Source organism: Oncorhynchus clarkii, chromosome 33 (genome assembly GCF_045791955.1).
Source record: "Oncorhynchus clarkii lewisi isolate Uvic-CL-2024 chromosome 33, UVic_Ocla_1.0, whole genome shotgun sequence".
Classification (NCBI taxonomy): domain Eukaryota; kingdom Metazoa; phylum Chordata; class Actinopteri; order Salmoniformes; family Salmonidae; genus Oncorhynchus; species Oncorhynchus clarkii.
Window position 1 is genome coordinate 4,249,759 of NC_092179.1, and position 20,399 is coordinate 4,270,157.

General features: G+C 41.2%; 1 protein-coding gene across 5 annotated transcripts in view; it reads left to right on the top strand.

Annotated features, from left to right (window-relative positions):
• The first annotated feature begins 15,363 nt into the window (after positions 1-15,363).
• LOC139392740 (Cbl proto-oncogene B, E3 ubiquitin protein ligase) overlaps positions 15,364-20,399 on the top strand; it is a 165,091-nt gene continuing 160,055 nt past the window's right edge. For 3 of the 5 annotated variants that reach the window (XM_071140953.1, XM_071140958.1, XM_071140957.1), the window contains exons 1-3: positions 15,477-15,823; positions 16,974-17,151; positions 17,503-17,753. In XM_071140953.1, the coding sequence (XP_070997054.1) occupies positions 16,984-17,151; positions 17,503-17,753 (419 nt within the window). In that variant the 5' untranslated portion in view covers positions 15,477-15,823; positions 16,974-16,983. Of the gene's footprint in view, positions 15,419-15,476; positions 15,824-16,973; positions 17,152-17,502; positions 17,754-20,399 lie in introns of those variants that run through there. The other 2 variants (XM_071140955.1, XM_071140954.1) reach the window with 2 other exon arrangements.

The following is a 20,399-nucleotide window of genomic DNA, read 5'->3' on the forward strand; positions in this document are numbered from 1 at the left end:
AAGGCTGTAACGTAACAAAATGTGGAAAAGGTCAAGGGGTCTGAATACTTTCTGAAGGCACTGAGTGTACAAAACATTCGGAACACCTTCCCAATAATGAGTTGCACCCCATTTAAAATGCCAGCAACAGCATTGAAGTACTGCATTAAAGCTGACTGAGAATTTTAAGGGCTGCAAAATGAGCAGCAATACTCCTCTGTGGATTTGGAAACTAGAAGAGCACCTGAGTAGACTGTACCACCCCCCACTTTTTTTTATATGACACAATGTACATAATTGTTTACAGTGCAGTATGTATTTCCAAGCGGGGAAAAAAAAAAAAAAAGTGTTTAAGTTGATGGGCCACTATATAAGGGCTGCAGAATGAGCAGTGACGCTCCTTGTGTTGTACACTTTGGATTTGGGAACTAAAAGGTACTCCTGAGTAAAAATGGACCACCCTTCACTGGGACACAATGTACAGATTATTTTGTCCGTTACAATACTTATGTCCAATATAAAAAAACTATTGGATTAAGGCTGATGGGTTTGTGAGAGGACTTGAATAAAGGAACACCACATTCCATGAGAGTGAAAGGTTTATTAAACCAGTGTCAGTAAGGGTCTGATAACCTCTAGTTGTTTTTCTATGAACACTGATCCTCTCTTGACAAGACATGGAATATCGCCGGGAGGCAAACACATGTGCAATGATCTGGCACTTCACTGCCAAAGAAATACTGGCATACTGTCGGACAAATATAATGCATTTCAAAGTGTCATTACAGTCAAGACTTCATAAACCTGTAGAGACTGTTCGGGAACGTCATTTGTCACCTCTAGACATTGGAGATGTAAACTGCGTTTATTTTCAGCAAACTTAACGTGTAAACATTTTTATGAACATAAGATTCAACAACTGAGACATAAACTGAACAAGTTCCACGGACATGTGACTAACAGAAATGTAATAATGTGTCCCTGAACAAAGGGGAGGGGTCAAAATCAAAAGTAACAGTCAGTATCTGGTGTGTTCACCAGCTGCATTAAGTACTGCAGTGCATCTCCTCCTCGTGGACTGCACCAGATTTGCCAGTTCTTGATGTGAGATGTTACCCCAATCTTCCACCAAGGCACCTGAAAGTTCCTGGACATTTCTGGGGGGAATGGCCCTAGCCCTCACCCTACGATCCAACAGGTCCCAGACTTGGATTCTACGTTCCTGGTGTAACTCGGAAAGTTGTTGTTGCCATCATGTACCTGTCCCGCGGGTGTGATGTTCGGATAAAACGATCCTGTGCAGGTGTTGTTACACGTAGTCTGCCACTGCGAGGATGATCAGCTGTCCGTGCTGTCTCCCTGTAACACTGTCTTAGGTGTCTCACAGTACGGACATTGCAATTTATTTCCCTGGCCACATCTGCAGTCCTCATGCCTTGCAGCATGCCTAAGGCACCTTCACATAGATGAGCAGGAACCCTGGGTATCTTTCTTTTGGGGTTTTTCAGAGTCAGTAGAAAGGCCTCTTTAGTGTCCTAAGTTTTCATAACTATGACCTTAATTGCCTACCGTCTGTAAGCTGTTAGTGTCTTAATGACCGTTCCACAGGTGCATGTTCATTAATTGTTTATGGTTCATTGAACAAGCATGGGAAACAGTGTTAAAACCCTTTACAATGAAGATCTGTGAAGTTATTTTAATTTTTACGAATTATCTTTGAAAGACCGGGTCCTGAAAAAGGGATGTTTTTTTGTTGTTGCTGAGTATATAATTGGATTGTCACTGGTGTAAAGAGGAGGCAGTCGCAGGTTTAGAACTACTGAATGTATTTAAGCACCATAGATCAAAGCGGGACGAAACCCAAATGCTGTTGTGCTCAAAATGTATCTTCATTAACAAAAACACACAGGGCGAACCCAAAGTGCAAAATATAATGTACTCGGGAAATAATAGGAGAGATTCCTCTCAGGAAAACAAGTAACATTTACAATGACCTACAAATGGCAGAGGGAGTGTGTGTGTGTGTGTGTGTGTGTGTGTGTGTGTGTGTGTGTGTGTGTGTGTGTGTGTGTGTGTGTGTGTGTGTGTGTGTGTGTGTGTATGTGTATATATGAGAGTCAGTGAAGGGCGTTTGCCAGCAGTAGGTTCGGCAGGACAGAAGGGGGAGCCAAGGCGAAGGCTTGTGTGACGGATGGTCAATCCTTGAATCCATAGTTCTATGAATTTGAGAGTAATTACATTTCTCCAGCCCCAACACTCAGATTTTTACGACCCAGGGGTGGGGAGGCCACTATGTTTTCTCGTGCTGATTGACGCTTTAAATACAAAATGTATTCTAAATGATCATCAGTCGGGTTTCAGACCAAAGCACCAATGATGTTATTAAATTGTATGAATAGGAAGAAACATTGTGCGGCCATTCTTATTGACTTGTCTAAGGCTTTTGACACAGTGGGTCACTCATTACTTATTCTGAGGCTTTCCTCAATTGGCAGAACCAGCCTGCCTGTAGCTGGTTTGAAAACGATTTAACGGACAGAATGCAGTGTGTATTTACTGATGTACAATACGGTTTTCTGGACACAACAAAGGGTGTCCCCAGTGATTGATTCTTGGTCCAGTGCTTTTAAAAAAAACATTTTTACATAAACCAATATTGTTAATGTGTAAAAAAAAAAAGATGACAGTTGCGTATGCTACTGTCCCTACGGCTGACCAGGCTAGTTCAGAGCTCTAATCTGCCCTTATTGCCATGAGGAAAGCCTTTGATGAACTGAAATTGGTACTTACTGTAGGTAAAACCAAGCATATGTTATTTCCAAAACATGTACAAATGTATCCGATGATTAGTGCATACAGTAGAAGTCGGAAGTTTACATACACTTAGGTTGGATTCATTAAAACTCGTTTTTCAACCATAGTATAAAAACTATAGTTTTGGCAAGTCGGTTAGGACATCTACTTTGTGCATGACACAAGTAATTTTTCTAACAACTATTTACAGACAGATTATTTCACTTATAATTCACTATCACAATTCCAGTGGGTCAGACGTTGACATACACTAAATTGACTGTGCCTTTAAACAACTTCGAAAATTCCAAAAAAATATGTCATGGCTTTAGAAGCTTCTGATAGGCTAATTGACATAATTTGAGTCAATTGGAGGTGTACCTGTGGATGTATTTCCAGGCCTACCTTCAAACTCAGTCCCTCTTTGCTTGACATCATGGGAAAATCAAAAGAAATCAGCCAAGACCTCAGAAAAAGAATTGTAGACCTCCACAAGTTTGGATCATCCTTAGGAGAAATTTCCAAACGCCTGAAGGTACCACATTCATCTGTACAAACAATAGTACGCAAGAATAAACACCATTGGACCACGTAGCCGTCATATCGCTCAGGAAGGAGACGCTCAGGAAGTTCTGTCTCCTAGAGATGAACGTACTTTGGTGCGATAAGTGCAAATCAATCCCAGAACATCAGCAAAGGACCTTGTGAAGATGCTGGAGGAAACAGGTATAAAAGTATCTATATCCACAGTAAAAACGAGTCCTATATCGACATAACCTGAAAGGCCGCTCAGCAAGGTAGAAGCCACTGCTCAAAAACCGCCATTAGAAACGCCAGACTACGGTTTGCAACTACACATGGGGACAAAGATTGTACTTTTTGGAAAAATGTCCTCTGGCCTCATGAAACAAAAATAGAACTGTTTGGCCATAATGACCATTGTTATGTTTGGAGGAAAAAGGGGGAGGCTTGCAAACCGAAGAATACCATCCCAACCATGAAGCACGAGGGTGGCAGCATCATGTTGTGGAGGTGCTTTGCTGCAGGAGGGACTGGTGCACTTCACAAAATAGATGACATCACGAGGAAGAAAAATGTGGTGGATATATTGAAACAACATCTCAAGATGTCAGTCAGGAAGTTAAAGCTTGGTCGCAAATGGGTCTTCCAAATGGACAATGACCCCAAGCATACTTCCAAAGTTGTGGCAAAATGGCTTAAGGACAACAAAGTCAAGGTATTGGAGTGGCTATCACAAAGACCTGACCAAAATTTGTGGGCAGAACTGAACAAGCATGTGCGAGTAAGGAGGCCTAAAAACCTGACTCAGTTACACCAGCTCTGTCAGGAGGAATGGGCCAAAATTCACCCAATTTATTGCGGGAAGCTTGTGGAAGGCTACCCGAAACATTTGACCCAAGTTAAACAATTTAAAGGCAATGCTACCAAATTCTAATGAGTGTATATAAACTTCTGACCTATTGAGAATGTGATGAAAGAAATAAAAGCTGAAATAAATAATCTCTCTACTATTATTCTGACATTTCACATTCTTAAAATAAAGTGGTGATCCTAACTGACCTAAGATGGGGAATGTTTACTAGGATTAAATGTCAGGAATTGTGAAAAACTGAGTTGAAATGTATTTGGCTAAGGTAAACTTCTGACTTCAACTGTACATTGTACAAAGGACATCCTAATATGCATTCCAAATACAGATTAATGTTTTTTATTTTTTTTAATCTGATCACGTTGACATCAAAGTTTAGAACAATGTTAGATTTCACACTGCAGCACATGGAGTAATAAACGTGATGAATACAATATCAAACGCATTAGAAGTTAAATACTTTGGCATAAAACTAATATCCAAACGTTGGGGGCAAAAATGTAACAGTAAAATGGCGCCACATGGTGGCATTACAAATACACTGAGTAAGTATTTATGGATATTATAGTTTTTGAAGTATTACTTTAGTGCCTTGTTGCAAACAGGATGCATGTTTTGGAATATGTTTTATTCTGTACAGGCTTCCTTCTTTTCACACTGTCAATTAGGTTAGTATTGTGGAGTAACTACAATGTTGTTAATCCATCCTCAGTTTTCTCCTATCATAGCCATTAAACTAAGTAACTCAGCGTTTCCCAAACGCGGTCCTGGGGACCCCAAAGGGTGCATTCTTTTTCTTCACTCAAATTGATATTAAATGTCGGCTTTTTTTTCTTCAATTTATTGTTTTTTTATCTGCCAATAGGTGCCCTTCTTTGTGAGGCATTGGAAAACCTCCTTGGTCTTTGTGGTTGAATCTGTGTTTGAAATTCACTACTCAACTAAGGGACCTTACAGATAATTGTATGTGTGGGGTACAGAGATGAGGTTGTTATTCAAAAATAATGTTCAACACTAATATTGAGACATTTTTTTACTCCTGAACTTTTTTAGGCTTGCCAAAACAGGATGTTGAATTGACTCAAGACATTTTAGCTTTTAATTTTTTTATTAATTAGTAAAAATGTAGAGAAACATAATTCCACTTTGACATCATGGGGTATTGTGCTTAGGCCAGTGACAAAAAAATCTCAATTTAATTCATTTAAAATTTAGGCTGTAATACAACAAACAACATTTGGAAAAAGTCAATTGGTGTGAGTACTTTCTGAAGGCACTGTGAGAAGGGAAAACACAAATAGAATATGACGTCCATCTAAACTGCTGAAGGAAATGATTGTCCAAAAACTAAGTGGCACTGACCCAACAATGATAAAGAGTGAATATGCGCAGTGTGCGCACTCATCGGGTAATGGCCGATGGCTCTCAACTGGTGCCAATAAGATATACTGTTGTTCGCTGAATTAAGTTGAGAATTTTGATTACTAAATTGAATTGTCTTCTCTTTACAGCAATAGCCATTTGCTTTCCAAACTATGCTATCCCGCGATTGTATTTTGCAATATTGCGATATTCCTGGCTAGGCCTCTACTTTTCACTGACAATCTATTTGGTATTTGCCGTGCTCGCTGCCTTTCCCTTTGACTGTAGGCAATGTGATAACCCACAACTTATTTTAAAGGGGGGGGGGGGGAATGGATGGGCCATGTGGGGTGTGGATGACCGGGAAGTTGTTTTGTTCTGCAGGCTGGACCTCCAGACAGGGCCTATCCTCTAGAGAAGCTCCCCAGCTCTGCTCCAATGGGCCACTGGTGCTAGAGGTGCTGGTGGCAAAAATGGGGGCAGGCCGTCTGTACTCCTCCCGGCTCATCTCTGCAACGGTGACGGGGTGCTTCTTGCCAGGTAGGTCTTTGGAGGAGGTGTCAATGGAGCTGGGTCCGGGCAGGGTGAAGGTCTGGCTGGAATCCAGGTGGGGTGTCAGTGGGCCATGCTCCCCTCTCCCCCGGACGCTGAGCTGGGCGCTCTCTCCTGGGACTGTTCCCCCTGAGTGTGGGGCTGCTCGGGGGTCTGGATGGCCATGGGGATGATGGGAAACTGCTGTGACGGGGTGGTGATGTTTCCTAGGGCTGGGGGTGCCTCTGGCTCCCTCTCTTGGCTAGTGCAGTTCCTCTGAAAGGAACATTGGTGGAGGAGATACTTCTGGAGGGAGGCTGAGCAGGAGCAAGAAATGGGAAGACAGGCCACAGTAGTCAAGGCTTTCTTGGGAAATGGTGCATCTCTCCCTTCCTTTTCCTCCTCCAGCACAGTAACTATGGACTGGACCTACCTCCTACTTATCCTCCTCTATATTAGTGACTACCTGCTCCTGTGGTGAGGGTGTCTGCAGTAGGGGTTTCTGCTTTGGGGGCTTGTGTGTTAGTGATATACACATAAGACACACACATACACATGGATGTTGTATTATAAATACAGTGCCTTGCGAAAGTATTCGGCCCCCTTGAACTTTGCGACCTTTTGCCACATTTCAGGCTTCAAACATAAAGATATAAAACTGTATTTTTTTGTGAAGAATCAACAACAAGTGGGACACAATCATGAAGTGGAACGACATTTATTGGATATTTCAAACTTTTTTAACAAATCAAAAACTGAAAAATTGGGCGTGCAAAATTATTCAGCCCCTTTACTTTCAGTGCAGCAAACTCTCTCCAGAAGTTCAGTGAGGATCTCTGAATGATCCAATGTTGACCTAAATGACTAATGATGATAAATACAATCCACCTGTGTGTAATCAAGTCTCTGTATAAATGCACCTGCACTGTGATAGTCTCAGAGGTCCGTTAAAAGCGCAGAGAGCATCATGAAGAACAAGGAACACACCAGGCAGGTCCGAGATACTGTTGTGAAGAAGTTTAAAGCCGGATTTGGATACAAAAAGATTTCCCAAGCTTTAAACATCCCAAGGAGCACTGTGCAAGCGATAATATTGAAATGGAAGGAGTATCAGACCACTGCAAATCTACCAAGACCTGGCCGTCCCTCTAAACTTTCAGCTCATACAAGGAGAAGACTGATCAGAGATGCAGCCAAGAGGCCCATGATCACTCTGGATGAACTGCAGAGATCTACAGCTGAGGTGGGAGACTCTGTCCATAGGACAACAATCAGTCGTATATTGCACAAATCTGGCCTTTATGGAAGAGTGGCAAGAAGAAAGCCATTTCTTAAAGATATCCATAAAAAGTGTTGGTTAAAGTTTGCCACAAGCCACACCAAACATGTGGAAGAAGGTGCTCTGGTCAGATGAAACCAAAATTGAACTTTTTGGCAACAATGCAAAACGTTATGTTTGGCATAAAAGCAACACAGCTCATCACCCTGAACACACCATGCCCACTGTCAAACATGGTGGTGGCAGCATCATGGTTTGGGCCTGCTTTTCTTCAGCAGGGACAGGGAAGATGGTTAAAATTGATGGGAAGATGGATGGAGCCAAATACAGGACCATTCTGGAAGAAAACCTGATGGAGTCTGCAAAAGACCTGAGACTGGGATGGAGATTTGTCTTCCAACAAGACAATGATCCAAAACATAAAGCAAAATCTACAATGGAATGGTTCAAAAATAAACATATCCAGGTGTTAGAATGGCCAAGTCAAAGTCCAGACCCGAATCCAAACGAGAATCTGTGGAAAGAACTGAAAACTGCTGTTCACAAATGCTCTCCATCCAACCTCACTGAGCTCGAGCTGTTTTGCAAGGAGGAATGGGAAAAGATTTCAGTCTCTCGATGTGCAAAACTGATAGAGACATACCCCAAGCGACTTACAGCTGTAATCGCAGCAAAAGGTGGCGCTACAAAGTATTAACTTAAGGGGGCTGAATAATTTTGCACGCCCAATTTTTCAGTTTTTGATTTGTTAAAAAAGTTTGAAATATCCAATAAATGTCATTCCACTTCATGATTGTGTCCCACTTGTTGTTGATTCTTCACAAAAAAATACAGTTTTATATCTTTATGTTTGAAGCCTGAAATGTGGCAAAAGGTCGCAAAGTTCAAGGGGGCCGAATACTTTCGCAAGGCACTGTATGTGATAGTGGTGTAGTGGCCTGAGGGAACACACTAAATGTATTGGGTAAAGTGTTATGGAATGTACTGTAATATTTTTTATTGTATATAACTGCCTCAGGAAGAGTAGGGATCCTTGGGGAAAATGAGGATCCTTAATAAATACAAATATTAGGGTCTTCTGATACCTCAAGCTGCTCCACCTCTACAGTGTCATGTTTAAGTAATAAAGTAGACAAATAATTTGCCTTCATTATGCATAGCTGAGGAAAGCTCAACTCCGTTCTCTTATAACACTATATCTACAAAAGTTTGTGGACACCCCTTCAAATTAGTGGATTTGTTGCTGGCAGGTGTAAAAAAAAATTGAGCACACAGCCATGCAATCTCCATAGACAAACATTGGCAGTAAATGGCGTTACTGAAGAGCTCAGTGACTTTCAAAGTGGCACCGTCATAGGATGCCACCTTTCCAACCAGCCAGTTCGTTACATTTATTCCCTGCTAGAGCTGCCCCGGTCAACTGTAAGTGCTGTTATAGTGAAGTGGAAATGTCTAGGAGCAACAACGGCTCAGCCACCGCGAAGTGGTAGGCCATACTATCTCACAAAACGGGACTGCCGAGTATGTGTGTAAAAATGGTCTGTCTTCGGTTGCATCACCCACTACTGAGTTCAAAACTGCCTCTGGATGCAACGTCAGCCCAATAACTGTTAGTCGGGAGCTTCATGAAATGGGTTTCCATGGCCGAGCAGCCACACACAAGCCTAAGATCACCATACGCAATGCCAAGTGTCGGCTGGAGTGGTGTAAAGTTCGCCGCAATTGGACTCTGGAACAGTGGAAATGCGTTCTCTGGAGTGATGAATCACACTTCACCATCTGGCTGTCCAAAGGACAAATCCGGGTTTGGCGGATTCCAGGAGAACGCTCGCTGCCCAAATGCATGTTGCCAACTGTAAAGTTTGGCGGAGGAGGAATAATGGTCTGGGGCTTATTTTCATGGTTCGGGCTAGACCCTTTAGATCCAGTGAAGGGAAATATTAAGACTTCAGCATGAAATGACATTCTAGACGATTCTGTACTTCCAACTTTGTTGCAACAGTTTGGGGAAGGCCTTTTCCTTTTTCAGCATGATATTGCCTCCGTGCACAAAGCGAGGTCCATACAGAAATGGTTTGTGGAGATCGTTGTGGAAGAACTTGACTGGCCTGCTCAGAGCCCTGACCTCATCTCCATCTAACACCTTTGGGATGAATTGGAACGCCAGGCCTAATCAACGCCAGGCCTAATCACCCAACATCATTGCCCAACCTTACTAATGCTTGTTGCTGAATGGAGCATGTCCCCGCAGCAGTGTTCCAACATCTAGTGGAAAGCCTTTCCAGAAGAGTGGAGGCTGTTATAGCAGCAAAGGGGAGACCAACTCCATATTAATGTCCATGATTTTGTAATGAGATGTTCAACGAGCAGGTGTACACATTATTTTGGTCATGTAGTGTATCTGGCGTTAATAGTGTGAGGTTCTGAATTATGCACTATAGCCCGTTACCATATATGTGATTGAATATTATCTGCTGTTGGCTTGTGTGGATGTATGTGTTATGCAACATTGCTGACTTGAGACATTGTTAACAGTTTCAGGGTCATGGGCCTTTCTCATGATGGAAAAATACAGAATAACATGAAGACAGGAACTGTGCAATGAGTTGGGGGAGGCACATTCAGAAGGTAGTGTTGCGAGAACAAACGGTCTTTTGTTAGATAACAGGAGCCAGGTGCCTGATAACTGTATATTCTACACAACTACTGGCCGCTGAAGCGCCCCGGGGGCCGGGACCAGCTCTGCGCCAACAAACAACGATAGTCTAAACCACGCCAAGTCTCTACTCTGACAGGCCGGCTCGGAAGCAGGAACTACCTCTGTCAGAGTATATTTATAATATCTTTGTCAGGAACAAATCAGTTCTCTGTTTGCCCTGCGAGGTGGAACAGAGAGCCTGTATATACAAAAATTGCATTTACCACTTATTGCTTAGCTAATAAAAAATACATAGTATACAATCGGTGACTCAGTGTCATACTTATCCTGATACCAGATTCGAATTGATCTAACTATAGTGGAATGAGATGTTCAAAGAGCAGGTGTCCACATACTTTTGGTCATGTAGTGTATCTCAATGTAAACAGTTGCTGCATTTAGATCGCCCAGCATGAATCGCTAACAAATAAAACATTATAGAAATTAACATTAGCATCCAGCCTGCAGAATATTAGCGCAACAAGGGCACAGCCAATTTCACCTGGCACATCCAAGTTTAAAATGTCAAAGTTTAAGCATAACGTTTTCTACAGATCATGTCTTGCAAACACAGACACTGAAATGTCTTCACATCGATTAACTACTAGAGCATTCAATCAAATGAAACTTCCTACGAAGTCCCTTCAGGAACAAAAACAATTGCCATTTACAATGCCAGACCTGCCGTGTGGTACTGGCACATGACTTGGGCGCTATTGAGTCTCGGCAGCTAACCAAGCGAGGGTCATTATATACAACAGTTAGATCGATGGATATGTTCCCATGACCAATTATAACGATGAACAAAATGTTATGATTGTTTACGGTTGAAAATTTGGAACCTGCTCCAGTGTAGGCCCTTTGCGATTTGATATAGCGCTGAGCGTCTATTTAAACAATGAGGCCCAAGAGGGTGTGGTATATGGGTTATATACCAAGGCTACGGGTTGTTCTTCCTACGACGCAACGCGGAGTGCCTGCATACAGCCCTTAGCCGTGGTACATAGGCCATATACCACTAACCCCCAAAGTGCCTTATTGCTTTTATAAACCGGTTGCCAACACAGTAAGGCAAGAAACTACGTTGATCTGAATGTTGTCATTTATTGTGCACAAATGAAAAAAATGTTCCATGTTTGTTGGCTCCACGCTACTGTAAATGGATGACGGAGGTAGTAGTTTGTGTACATCTGTGACGAGCCAGCTATTTTTCAGGGTTTTGGCAGCATTGTTGCGAGGGTGTTCACTCCTATCGGCTCTTGACATGTGTACCTTGAAACACAGGGGAAAACAACGTTAGCTAATAGTTAGGACTACAAAACGACCGGTTATATTGTCAGGCAGGGTACACTTAGAATGATGTAACTAGCTAACTAACAGTTACATACCATACGTATCCATTCACTGCTTTGTCGCATCCCTCAACTTTTTAATTACGCTGAGAGACGACACATTGTTGCGCCTTGTGATTTCGGTATATTCCATGCCAGACTGAGATGGGGTCATTGATATGTCGGTTCAAATCCAGCGGCAGTTTAGCTGCTAATCCCATTTTTTTCGCCATTCATGTTTCTCACTTAACCATAAAAGTCCCGTAAAATGACTTTCAGCTCCATTTTGGTTGTATTCACAAACTCACAATGTATCCCTTGTTCGGCGCACCAGTCAGTGAAGCGGGTAAGTGCCCACTTTGTTTGTTTCACAATTCGTTTCGGTTTCTCCAAATTCATTTGAACTTTTATTTTCTACATCGGCATGTGGAACTATTGTTGCTGTAGCCATTTTATCGAGGTGAAAAGGCGCAATGATATCATGGTGACCGTAAACAGTCTCACATACACGCGGCTAAATGCTGTTTTTAGCCAATCAGCATCCAGTATGCAAACTACCCGGTTTATAAAGAGCTCTATACTAAGAATAACGCTTCTGACCGAGAGTGTTGCTTCTGACCTGTAAAGTTTCTGACTGAGGGACCTTTTTATTCAACACCTCAGTTCAGATGTGGACAAGGAGTCATCAGACCGGACATCCTGGTACCTGGTCACATCCAGCTGTGACCTGTCAATCAAGGCAGGTGGGGCGGAGCTCCACCTGTTTTGAGGGAGGCCCAACATGTTTTGCATGTTATTCTGACATTAATACCTGCCACATATCAGTTAAAAAAAAATGTGAATAAAATAATTGACTTAATATAGCCACATACAAACTTGGTCTCTTGTTTGCTTTCTTGAGTAAGGCATCTCCAAAATGCAGGTGTTTTAGCCTAGTTCAGTGCTTTTTGTGGTGGTGGGGCAGCCAGCGGAAAATGCGGAGCGAAGGGGTTGGTAATGTTCTCCAGTTGCGCCGTGATTGGGGAATGTTCTCCAGTTGCGCCGTGATTGGCTCAGTGTTCTGTCTCATGGGGACACGACATCACCGCAAAATCTAAGTACCCATCCAAGTAGGCTCAAGGTTATTGGCCACAGATACAATGACGCCAAATTACATTATATCTACAGTAGCGTGGTTTTCCTATAGGAGGAAGCAGAATGCAGAGTACCTTTAATTTATATATATATATATGTTGAGACTGGTGTTTTGTGGGTACTATTTAATGAAGCTGCCAGTTGAGGATACTAGAGGATACTCTTCTCATACTAGACACTCTAATGTACTTGTCGTCTTCTATTCTGGTTAGAGACAGTTTGCTCTGTTCTGTGAAGGGAGTAGTACACAGCGTTGTACAATATCTTTTTAGTTTCTTTGCAATTTCTCACATGGAATAGCCTTCATTTCTCAGAACAAGAATAGACTGACGAGTTTCAGAAGGAAGTACTTTGTTTCTGCCCATTTTGAGCCTGTTTCAGCTGTGCTAACATAATTGCAAAAGGGATTTCTGATGATCAATTAGCCTTTTAAAATTATAAACTTGGATTAGCTAACACAATGTGCCATTGGAACACAGGAGTGATGGTTGCTGATAATGGGCCTCTGTACGCCTATGTAGATATTCCATAAAAAAATCAGCCGTTTCCAGCTACAATAGTCATTTACAATATTAACAATGTCTACACTGTATTTCTGATCAATTTGATGTTATTTTAATGGACAACATTTTTTGCTATTCTTTCAAAAGCAAGAACATTTCGAAGTGACCCCAATCTTTTCAACGGTTATATATATTCATTCATTATTTCCCCCTAACCCTCCTCTAATTGGAGTAAACTAATGGATAACTACACTTAGGCTTCTACTTCCAGCTTATACATACCATAGACATTTTATGGACACAGTATATTTTACAATAGTTACCTTTTTGTTTGTTTTTAGTCCCCTCCCATCTACAGTATCTCTGAAGACCAGACAGTTTTGATTTCTGGATATTTTTCAACTGTGCTATTTCACAAAAGTTCTGAACCTTTCTATTCTCATAGTTTCCACAGATTGTACATTATTATTTTTTTTGCTATAAGTAATATTATATTATTGATCGATTTGACTTTTTAAATCACCCAGCCATACTATTTACAGAGTTAGCTCCAGGTAAATGTTACAATTCTTCAGCCGTTCCTGAACCTGTGACCAAAAACCAGCTATATATGGACTCAGAACCAAAACAAATGATCTAATGATTCTGTGTCTACGCAGCAAAATTTGCAGATCTGGGATGGTTGTATCCCACATGTATAACATGCGGGATACAACCATGGTTGGACGGGACAGTGCATTTCCTCAAAATCAAGTTGATCCCTGACAGTTGGATGATGGACATGAGTGAGATCTTAGAATCATCCAGCAGCGAGGAGGACACGGAAGGAAAGGAGAGTGAAGAGGAGGTGCTAAGGGTGGTCACACCATTGTGGTTTCCTACCTCCTCAACTACCCCAGCAACATCCTGTTGGTCCCCGAACCAGACCTATTGCAGCTCATACCCCCCTCACATGACACCTCTCAGGTAGGGACCACTGGTTTAATAAAAGACAAACAACTATTGTACAAACATGTTTGTTTATTTGTCTGGATGGAGTTGTATTGACACCACATGTTGATACCAAATATACTTTTGTAATATCTCCTTACATCTTACCTAACCCAAACAGGCTCCACAAATTACATTCCAAGCCCTGGCCATGGTGGTGCCTCGCTATCAGCCAGACAGAGTACCATCCAACATCGCAGCACCTCCACCCATCATCGCAAAAGTTCAGTCCAACAGTAATTATATAGGTCTAACCCTGACCAAGTTGACAACTAGACACCAGCTGACTGCACAAGACATCAAAGCGTTACAGGTCATGTCCACTGTAGGGTAAAGCCTTGGCTGTTGTCTTGTTGGCTGTCAGGCGGCTCCAAGCAGAGGCTAAGCCCACTACCAGGGTGGTAATTCCGTTGCTGCAGATGGTCCAGACTAGAGGTCGACCGATTATGATTTTCCAACGCCGATACCGATTATTGGAGGACCAAAAAAGCCGATACTGATTAATTGGCCGATTTATTTATTTATAATAATGACAATTACAACAATACTGAATTAATACTTATTTTAACTTAATATAATACATCATAAAATCAATTTAGCCTCAAGTAAATAATGAAACATGTTCAATTTGTTTTCAATAATGCAAAAACAAAGTGTTGGAGAAGAAAGTAAAAGTGCAATATGTGCTATGTAAGAAAGCTAACGTTTCAGTTCCTTGCTCAGAACATGAGAACATATGAAAGCTGGTGGTTCCTTTTAACATGAGTCTTCAATATTCCCAGGTAAGAAGTTTTAGGTTGTAGTTATTATAGGAATTATAGGACTATTTCCCTCTATACCATTTGTATTTCATTAACCTTTGATTATTGGATGTTCTTATAGGCACTTTAGTATTGCCAGTATAACAGTATAGCTTCCGTCCCTCTCCTCACTCCTCCCTGGGCTCGAACCAGCAACACACCGACAACAGCCACCATCGCCAGTATAACAGTATAGCTTCCGTCCCTCTCCTCGCGCCTCCCTGGGCTCGAACCAGCAACACAACGACAACAGCCACCATCCGGCGAAATACTTATTTTCCACCATAATTTGCAAATAAATTCATTACAAATCCTACAATGTGATTTTCTGGATTTTTCTCTCTCATTTTGTCTGTCATAGTTGAAGTGTACCTATGATGAAAATTACAGGCCTCTCTCATCTTTTTAAGTGGGACAACTTGCACAATTGGTAGCTGACTAAATACTTTTTTGCCCCACTGTAACTCTCAGCTGTATTCTGGATGTAAATCTGAGCCAGATGCTGGATGTAAATCTGAGCCGGAAACTGGATATAATTCTCAGCTGTATTCTGGATGTAAATCTCAGCCAGATGCTGGATTTAACTCTCAGCAGGATGCTGGATGTAACTCTCAGCCAGATGCTGGATGTAAGTATGTGAATAATGCTGGATGTTAATGTAACTCTGAGCCGGATGCTGAATATTGTAACTCTGATTTGGATGCTATTCTGGATGGAACATCCAGCTAAGTGTTACAGCTCCTACTGGATGTCAGGGCAGAGTGGGACGTATAATAATTTTTGTCGCCCACAACCATTTTACATTTCCACGTAGAGCCAACTGGCTCCTTCAGTTCGGGAAAATTTGATTCGATCTATAAACATTGATTTTGGAAAAGCAAAAAGTGGGATGATTGATAAGCAATGACCGTCACACGCGATCTGTGGTAGTTTCCACGTACATTTCCTCTCCATTTGTCATTTCAGTCGGGTTGTTTATTCCACGAGCCTCGAAACAGGATCATTCCGTCGACATTCTCCTGCGTGGTGCGCAGTAAGTCAATGATTTATTTTTCTGTAGTTTAAAAAAACATTATTATCACGATCATCAATACAAGTCATAGCACTACGCTTTACGAAACCATTGTCTTATGTTGCCTATTTGTATTTATTATAGCCGCACAGGACTCTTTTGTAGTCTTAAAGTTTGATACAGCCTATGCATTTGTGAACGTCAAATGCGCTCATGAATTGGTTGCATATGATAAAGACACAGTCGCCACACTTTTGTCAGAATTGGGAGCTAGCCTACTTTCATTTCGTGTAATAGACTCGTCTACTCTTTCTATATGCTAACGATTTAAAACTTAGGCCTACTCTGTGCCGTTTTTGATCATTTAAATTAGCCTAATGATATACCCATTTTGATTATTGAATAGCATACTAGATAATGCTCGATGATTTTAGCTCAACTGTTTAACCCCACCATTATACATTCCCCATGGTCTTAGTTCACCCCATCATAACCCAAATATTATGGCTTAGAAAAAATAAAAACGAACTACCCACTGGGCTAACACTGGCTGAATCAACGTTGTTTCCATGTCATTTCAATTCAATTACGTTGAACCAACGTGGAATTGAAGTGGATTTGATGTCTGTGCCCAGAGGGTAGTTTCAAAATATGGTTAAAACTTTCATGTTTACCTAATGGACTGCTAGTCCTTGCATTCATAGCCATCTATGAATTTGAGATCGGTTACATTTATTCAGCTCTATCCCTCAGCTTTAAGGCAAATCAAGTGGCGGGGCTGCTCTTTTTTGTTTTTCGAGTTAAGGAGCCGGCCTTATATTGAAGTTTTCAGCAGGAGGTCACTAGTCAGGCATGCCACTTTGTGACCGTGATGATATAATAGCTTTGGCTACTACACATAGACTAATGCATAGCCTACTTGGCCTTCTAATTTGCATGGTTGTCTTGCGTTGTACTTTTGCATTAGTGGCACCTTGCAAAGAGCTAACACTTTTCTTAAAACTATTCTTTATCATTTGTTATAAGCAGTATGAGCCAATTATGATAAGGTTCATGATATGTAAAGTATCTATGTATCAAGACACAGGATTATAACCACATCATAATGCATAATACCTGCAGTAAAATGTCACCATCTTGTAGACCCTAAGATTATTTGTATTTATCTCAGTGTATAGACAATGGCAACTGCTCTAAGTGGCCATAACCCAGGTGGACGCGGACCAAACCAACGCAAAGGTCGGATTTTAGGCATTATTGATGCAATTCAGGATGCAGTCGGACCACCAAAACAGGCTGCTGCTGACCGCCGAACAGTTGAAAAAACTTGGAAACTTATGGACAAAGTGGTACGTTTGTTTCAATTCAATTGCATAATTTATGCTTTGAATGAGCTTATACCTGCAGTAGACTGACTTTTCCTCCCTATTTAATCGAATGCTTTCCAGTTTTAATAACGTAAACCTAAATGGCCTTTCCCCCTATGTGTGCAGGCAAATTAGGGGTTGTTTAATCATTAGGTTTTAAGCATTGGTCAAAATACAATGTTGTTATTTTAGTTAAGATTTAATATATTGGGATGAACATGAGTCAAAAGGAAATTGCAATTGTAACTCAGTTAGGCAGAATGCAACAAACAGAATTAACATGTCTGAACTATCCTCCTAATAACTCATGGTATTGCAAACTTCTCTCTGCAGGTTCGTCTCTGTCAGAACCCTAGACTACAGCTGAAAAACAGCCCCCCATACATCTTGGATATCTTACCTGACACGTACCAGCATCTGCGGCTAATTCAGTGCAAATATGAGGAGAGCCAGAGACTGACTCAGCTCAGCGAGAATGATTACTTTAAGGTCTACATTGAAAGCCTAATGAAGAAATCGAAAAGGGCTATCCGGCTTTTCAAAGAAGGCAAGGAGAGGATGTATGAGGAGCAGTCCCAGGACAGGTAAGGAAAAGAAGGTCTACGTGTGTTTTGAGTATAAGTTTACCATGCCTCTGTTTGGTGAATATCCTATGTTACTGTTGCTATTGGTGTTGTTTCCATCACTTGAGGCAGGCGCACATGGTGTAAATACAGAGCATTCAGAATGTATTTACACACATGGACTTTTTCCACATTTTGTTGCGTTACAAGGTGGGATTAGAATGGATTTAATTGTCATTTTTTCGTCAATGATCTACACAATACTCTAATATCAAAGTCTAAGAAATTCTAACATTTATAAAAAATAATTAAAACACAAATATACAGTATCTTGATTAGATAAGTTGTCAACCCCCTGAGTCAATACATGTTAGAATCACATTTGGCAGCGATTACAGCTGTGAGTCTTTCTGGGTAAGTCTCTTAAGAGCTTTGCATACCTGGATTGTACAATATTTGCACATTATTCATTCAAAAAGTCTTCAAGTTCTGTCTAGTTGGTTGTTGATCATTTCTAGACAGCCATTTTCAAGTCTTGCTGATTTGACTCAAAACTGTAACGAGGCCACTCAGGAACATTCAATTAGGTCTTGGTAAGAAATTCCAGTTTATATTTGGCCTATTTGGTTTTAGGTTATTGTTCTGCTGAGAGGTACATTTGTCTCCCAGTGTCTGTTGGAAAGCAGACTGAATCAGGTTTTCCTCTAGGATTTTCCTGTGCTTAGCTCTATTCCATTTCTTTTTATCATTAAAAAACTCCCTTGTCCTTGTCGATGACAAGCATACCCATAACATGATACAGCCACCACCATGCTTGAAAATATGAAGAGTGGTACTCAGTGATGTGTTGTGTTGGATTTGCTTCATTCATAACGCTTTGTATTCAGGACACAAAGTTCATTTCTTTGCCACTTTTTTTTTACAGTTTTACTTTAGTGACTTATTGCAAACAGGATGCATGTTTTGGAATATTTTTATTCTGTACAGGCTTCCTTCTTTTCACTCTGTCTGTCAATTTGGTTAGTATTGTGGAGTAGCTCCAATGTTGTTGACCCATCCTCAGTTTTCTCCTATCACAGCCATTAAACATTAACCTAATGGTGAAATCCCTGAGAGGTTTCCTTCCTCTACAGCAACTGAGTTAGGGAGGATGCCTGTATAATTGTAGTGACTGGGTGTATTGATACACCATCCAAAGTGTAATTAATGACTTTACCATGCTCAAAGGCATATTCAGTGTTGGCTTATTTTATTTTTTACCAATCTACCAATACAGTAGGTGCCCTTCTTTTCGATATCTAGCATCTGGCTACAACAATATGTAGAAAAAGTCAAGGGGTGTGAATACTTTCTGTAGGCACATTACATGTATGCAGTGTGATTAACACTAGCAGAGCTCGTGCACGTGTTTATATCGTGTGCGCATGCCTCAGATGATAGAAAGAAACCAGTAAGTGCCAGCGTTTTGAAATGTTGGTTTAATTATACTTTCCTGTGGATATTTTGTCTTAAATGTAGAGTAAGTTCTATGGACAGTGACAGGGAATATAGGCCTAAATTGGGAAAGGAAATACTGGTTTGAGCCAGTGGTCCACCACGTATGAGCAGTGTCACCCACTTTAATTGTTCTTATGGTATGTGCTATGCAAAAACAGCTCATTTGTGCATCGCACTGGGCACACATTGGTTTAATCAACGTTGTTTCCACGTAATTTCAATGCAATTATGTTGAATCTATGTGGAATAGACGTTGAATTGACATCTGTGTCAAGTGAGATGTTACCTCCCATAAATACTAAATTATTTAACTGGACTTCACTCCATGATCTGCAGTTACTAGTGAAATAATTGACAATTGTGTGGTGTAGGGATTGACCCGAACACACAGGGACCATAAATAGGCAGGATGATAACTGCACAAATGCTATTGAGACAGGTTTCAGTGAAAATAAAGGCTTTAAATTAAAAACATAGAAATACACTACATGCTCAAAAGTGTGTGGACACCCGCTCGTCGAACTAATTCCAAAATCATGGGCATTAATATGGAGTTGGTACCCCTTTGCTGCTACAACAGCCTCTTATGGGGAGACTTTCCTGTCTTAGGTCTCTCTTTATGTAGTGTTGTGTTGTCTCTCTTGTCGTGATGTATAGATTTTTTTTAAATTCCAGCCCCCGTCCCCACAGGAGGCCTTTTTTCCTTTTGGTAGGCCGTCATTGTCAATAAGAATTTGTTCTTAACTGACTTGCCTAGTTAAATAAAGGTTAAATAAATAAAATAAATGTTGGAACATTCCTGCGGGGACTTGCTTCCATTCAGCCACAAGAGCATTAGTGAGGTCGGCACTGATGTTGGGTGATTTGGCCTGGCTCGCAGTCAGCGTTCAAATTCATCCCAAAGGTATTCGATGGGGTTGAGGTCAGCGCTCTGTGCAGGCCAGTTCTTCCACACCGATCTCGACAAACCATTTCTGTTGGACCTCGCTTTGTGCATGGGGGCATTGTCATGCTGAAACAGGAAAGGGCCTTCCCCAAACTGTTGCCACACAGCATATAGAATTTCATTGAATGCTGTAGCATTAAGATTTCCCTTCACTGGAACTAAGGGGTCTAGCCCGAACCATGAAAAACAGCCCCAGACCATTATTCCTCCTCCACAAACTTTAC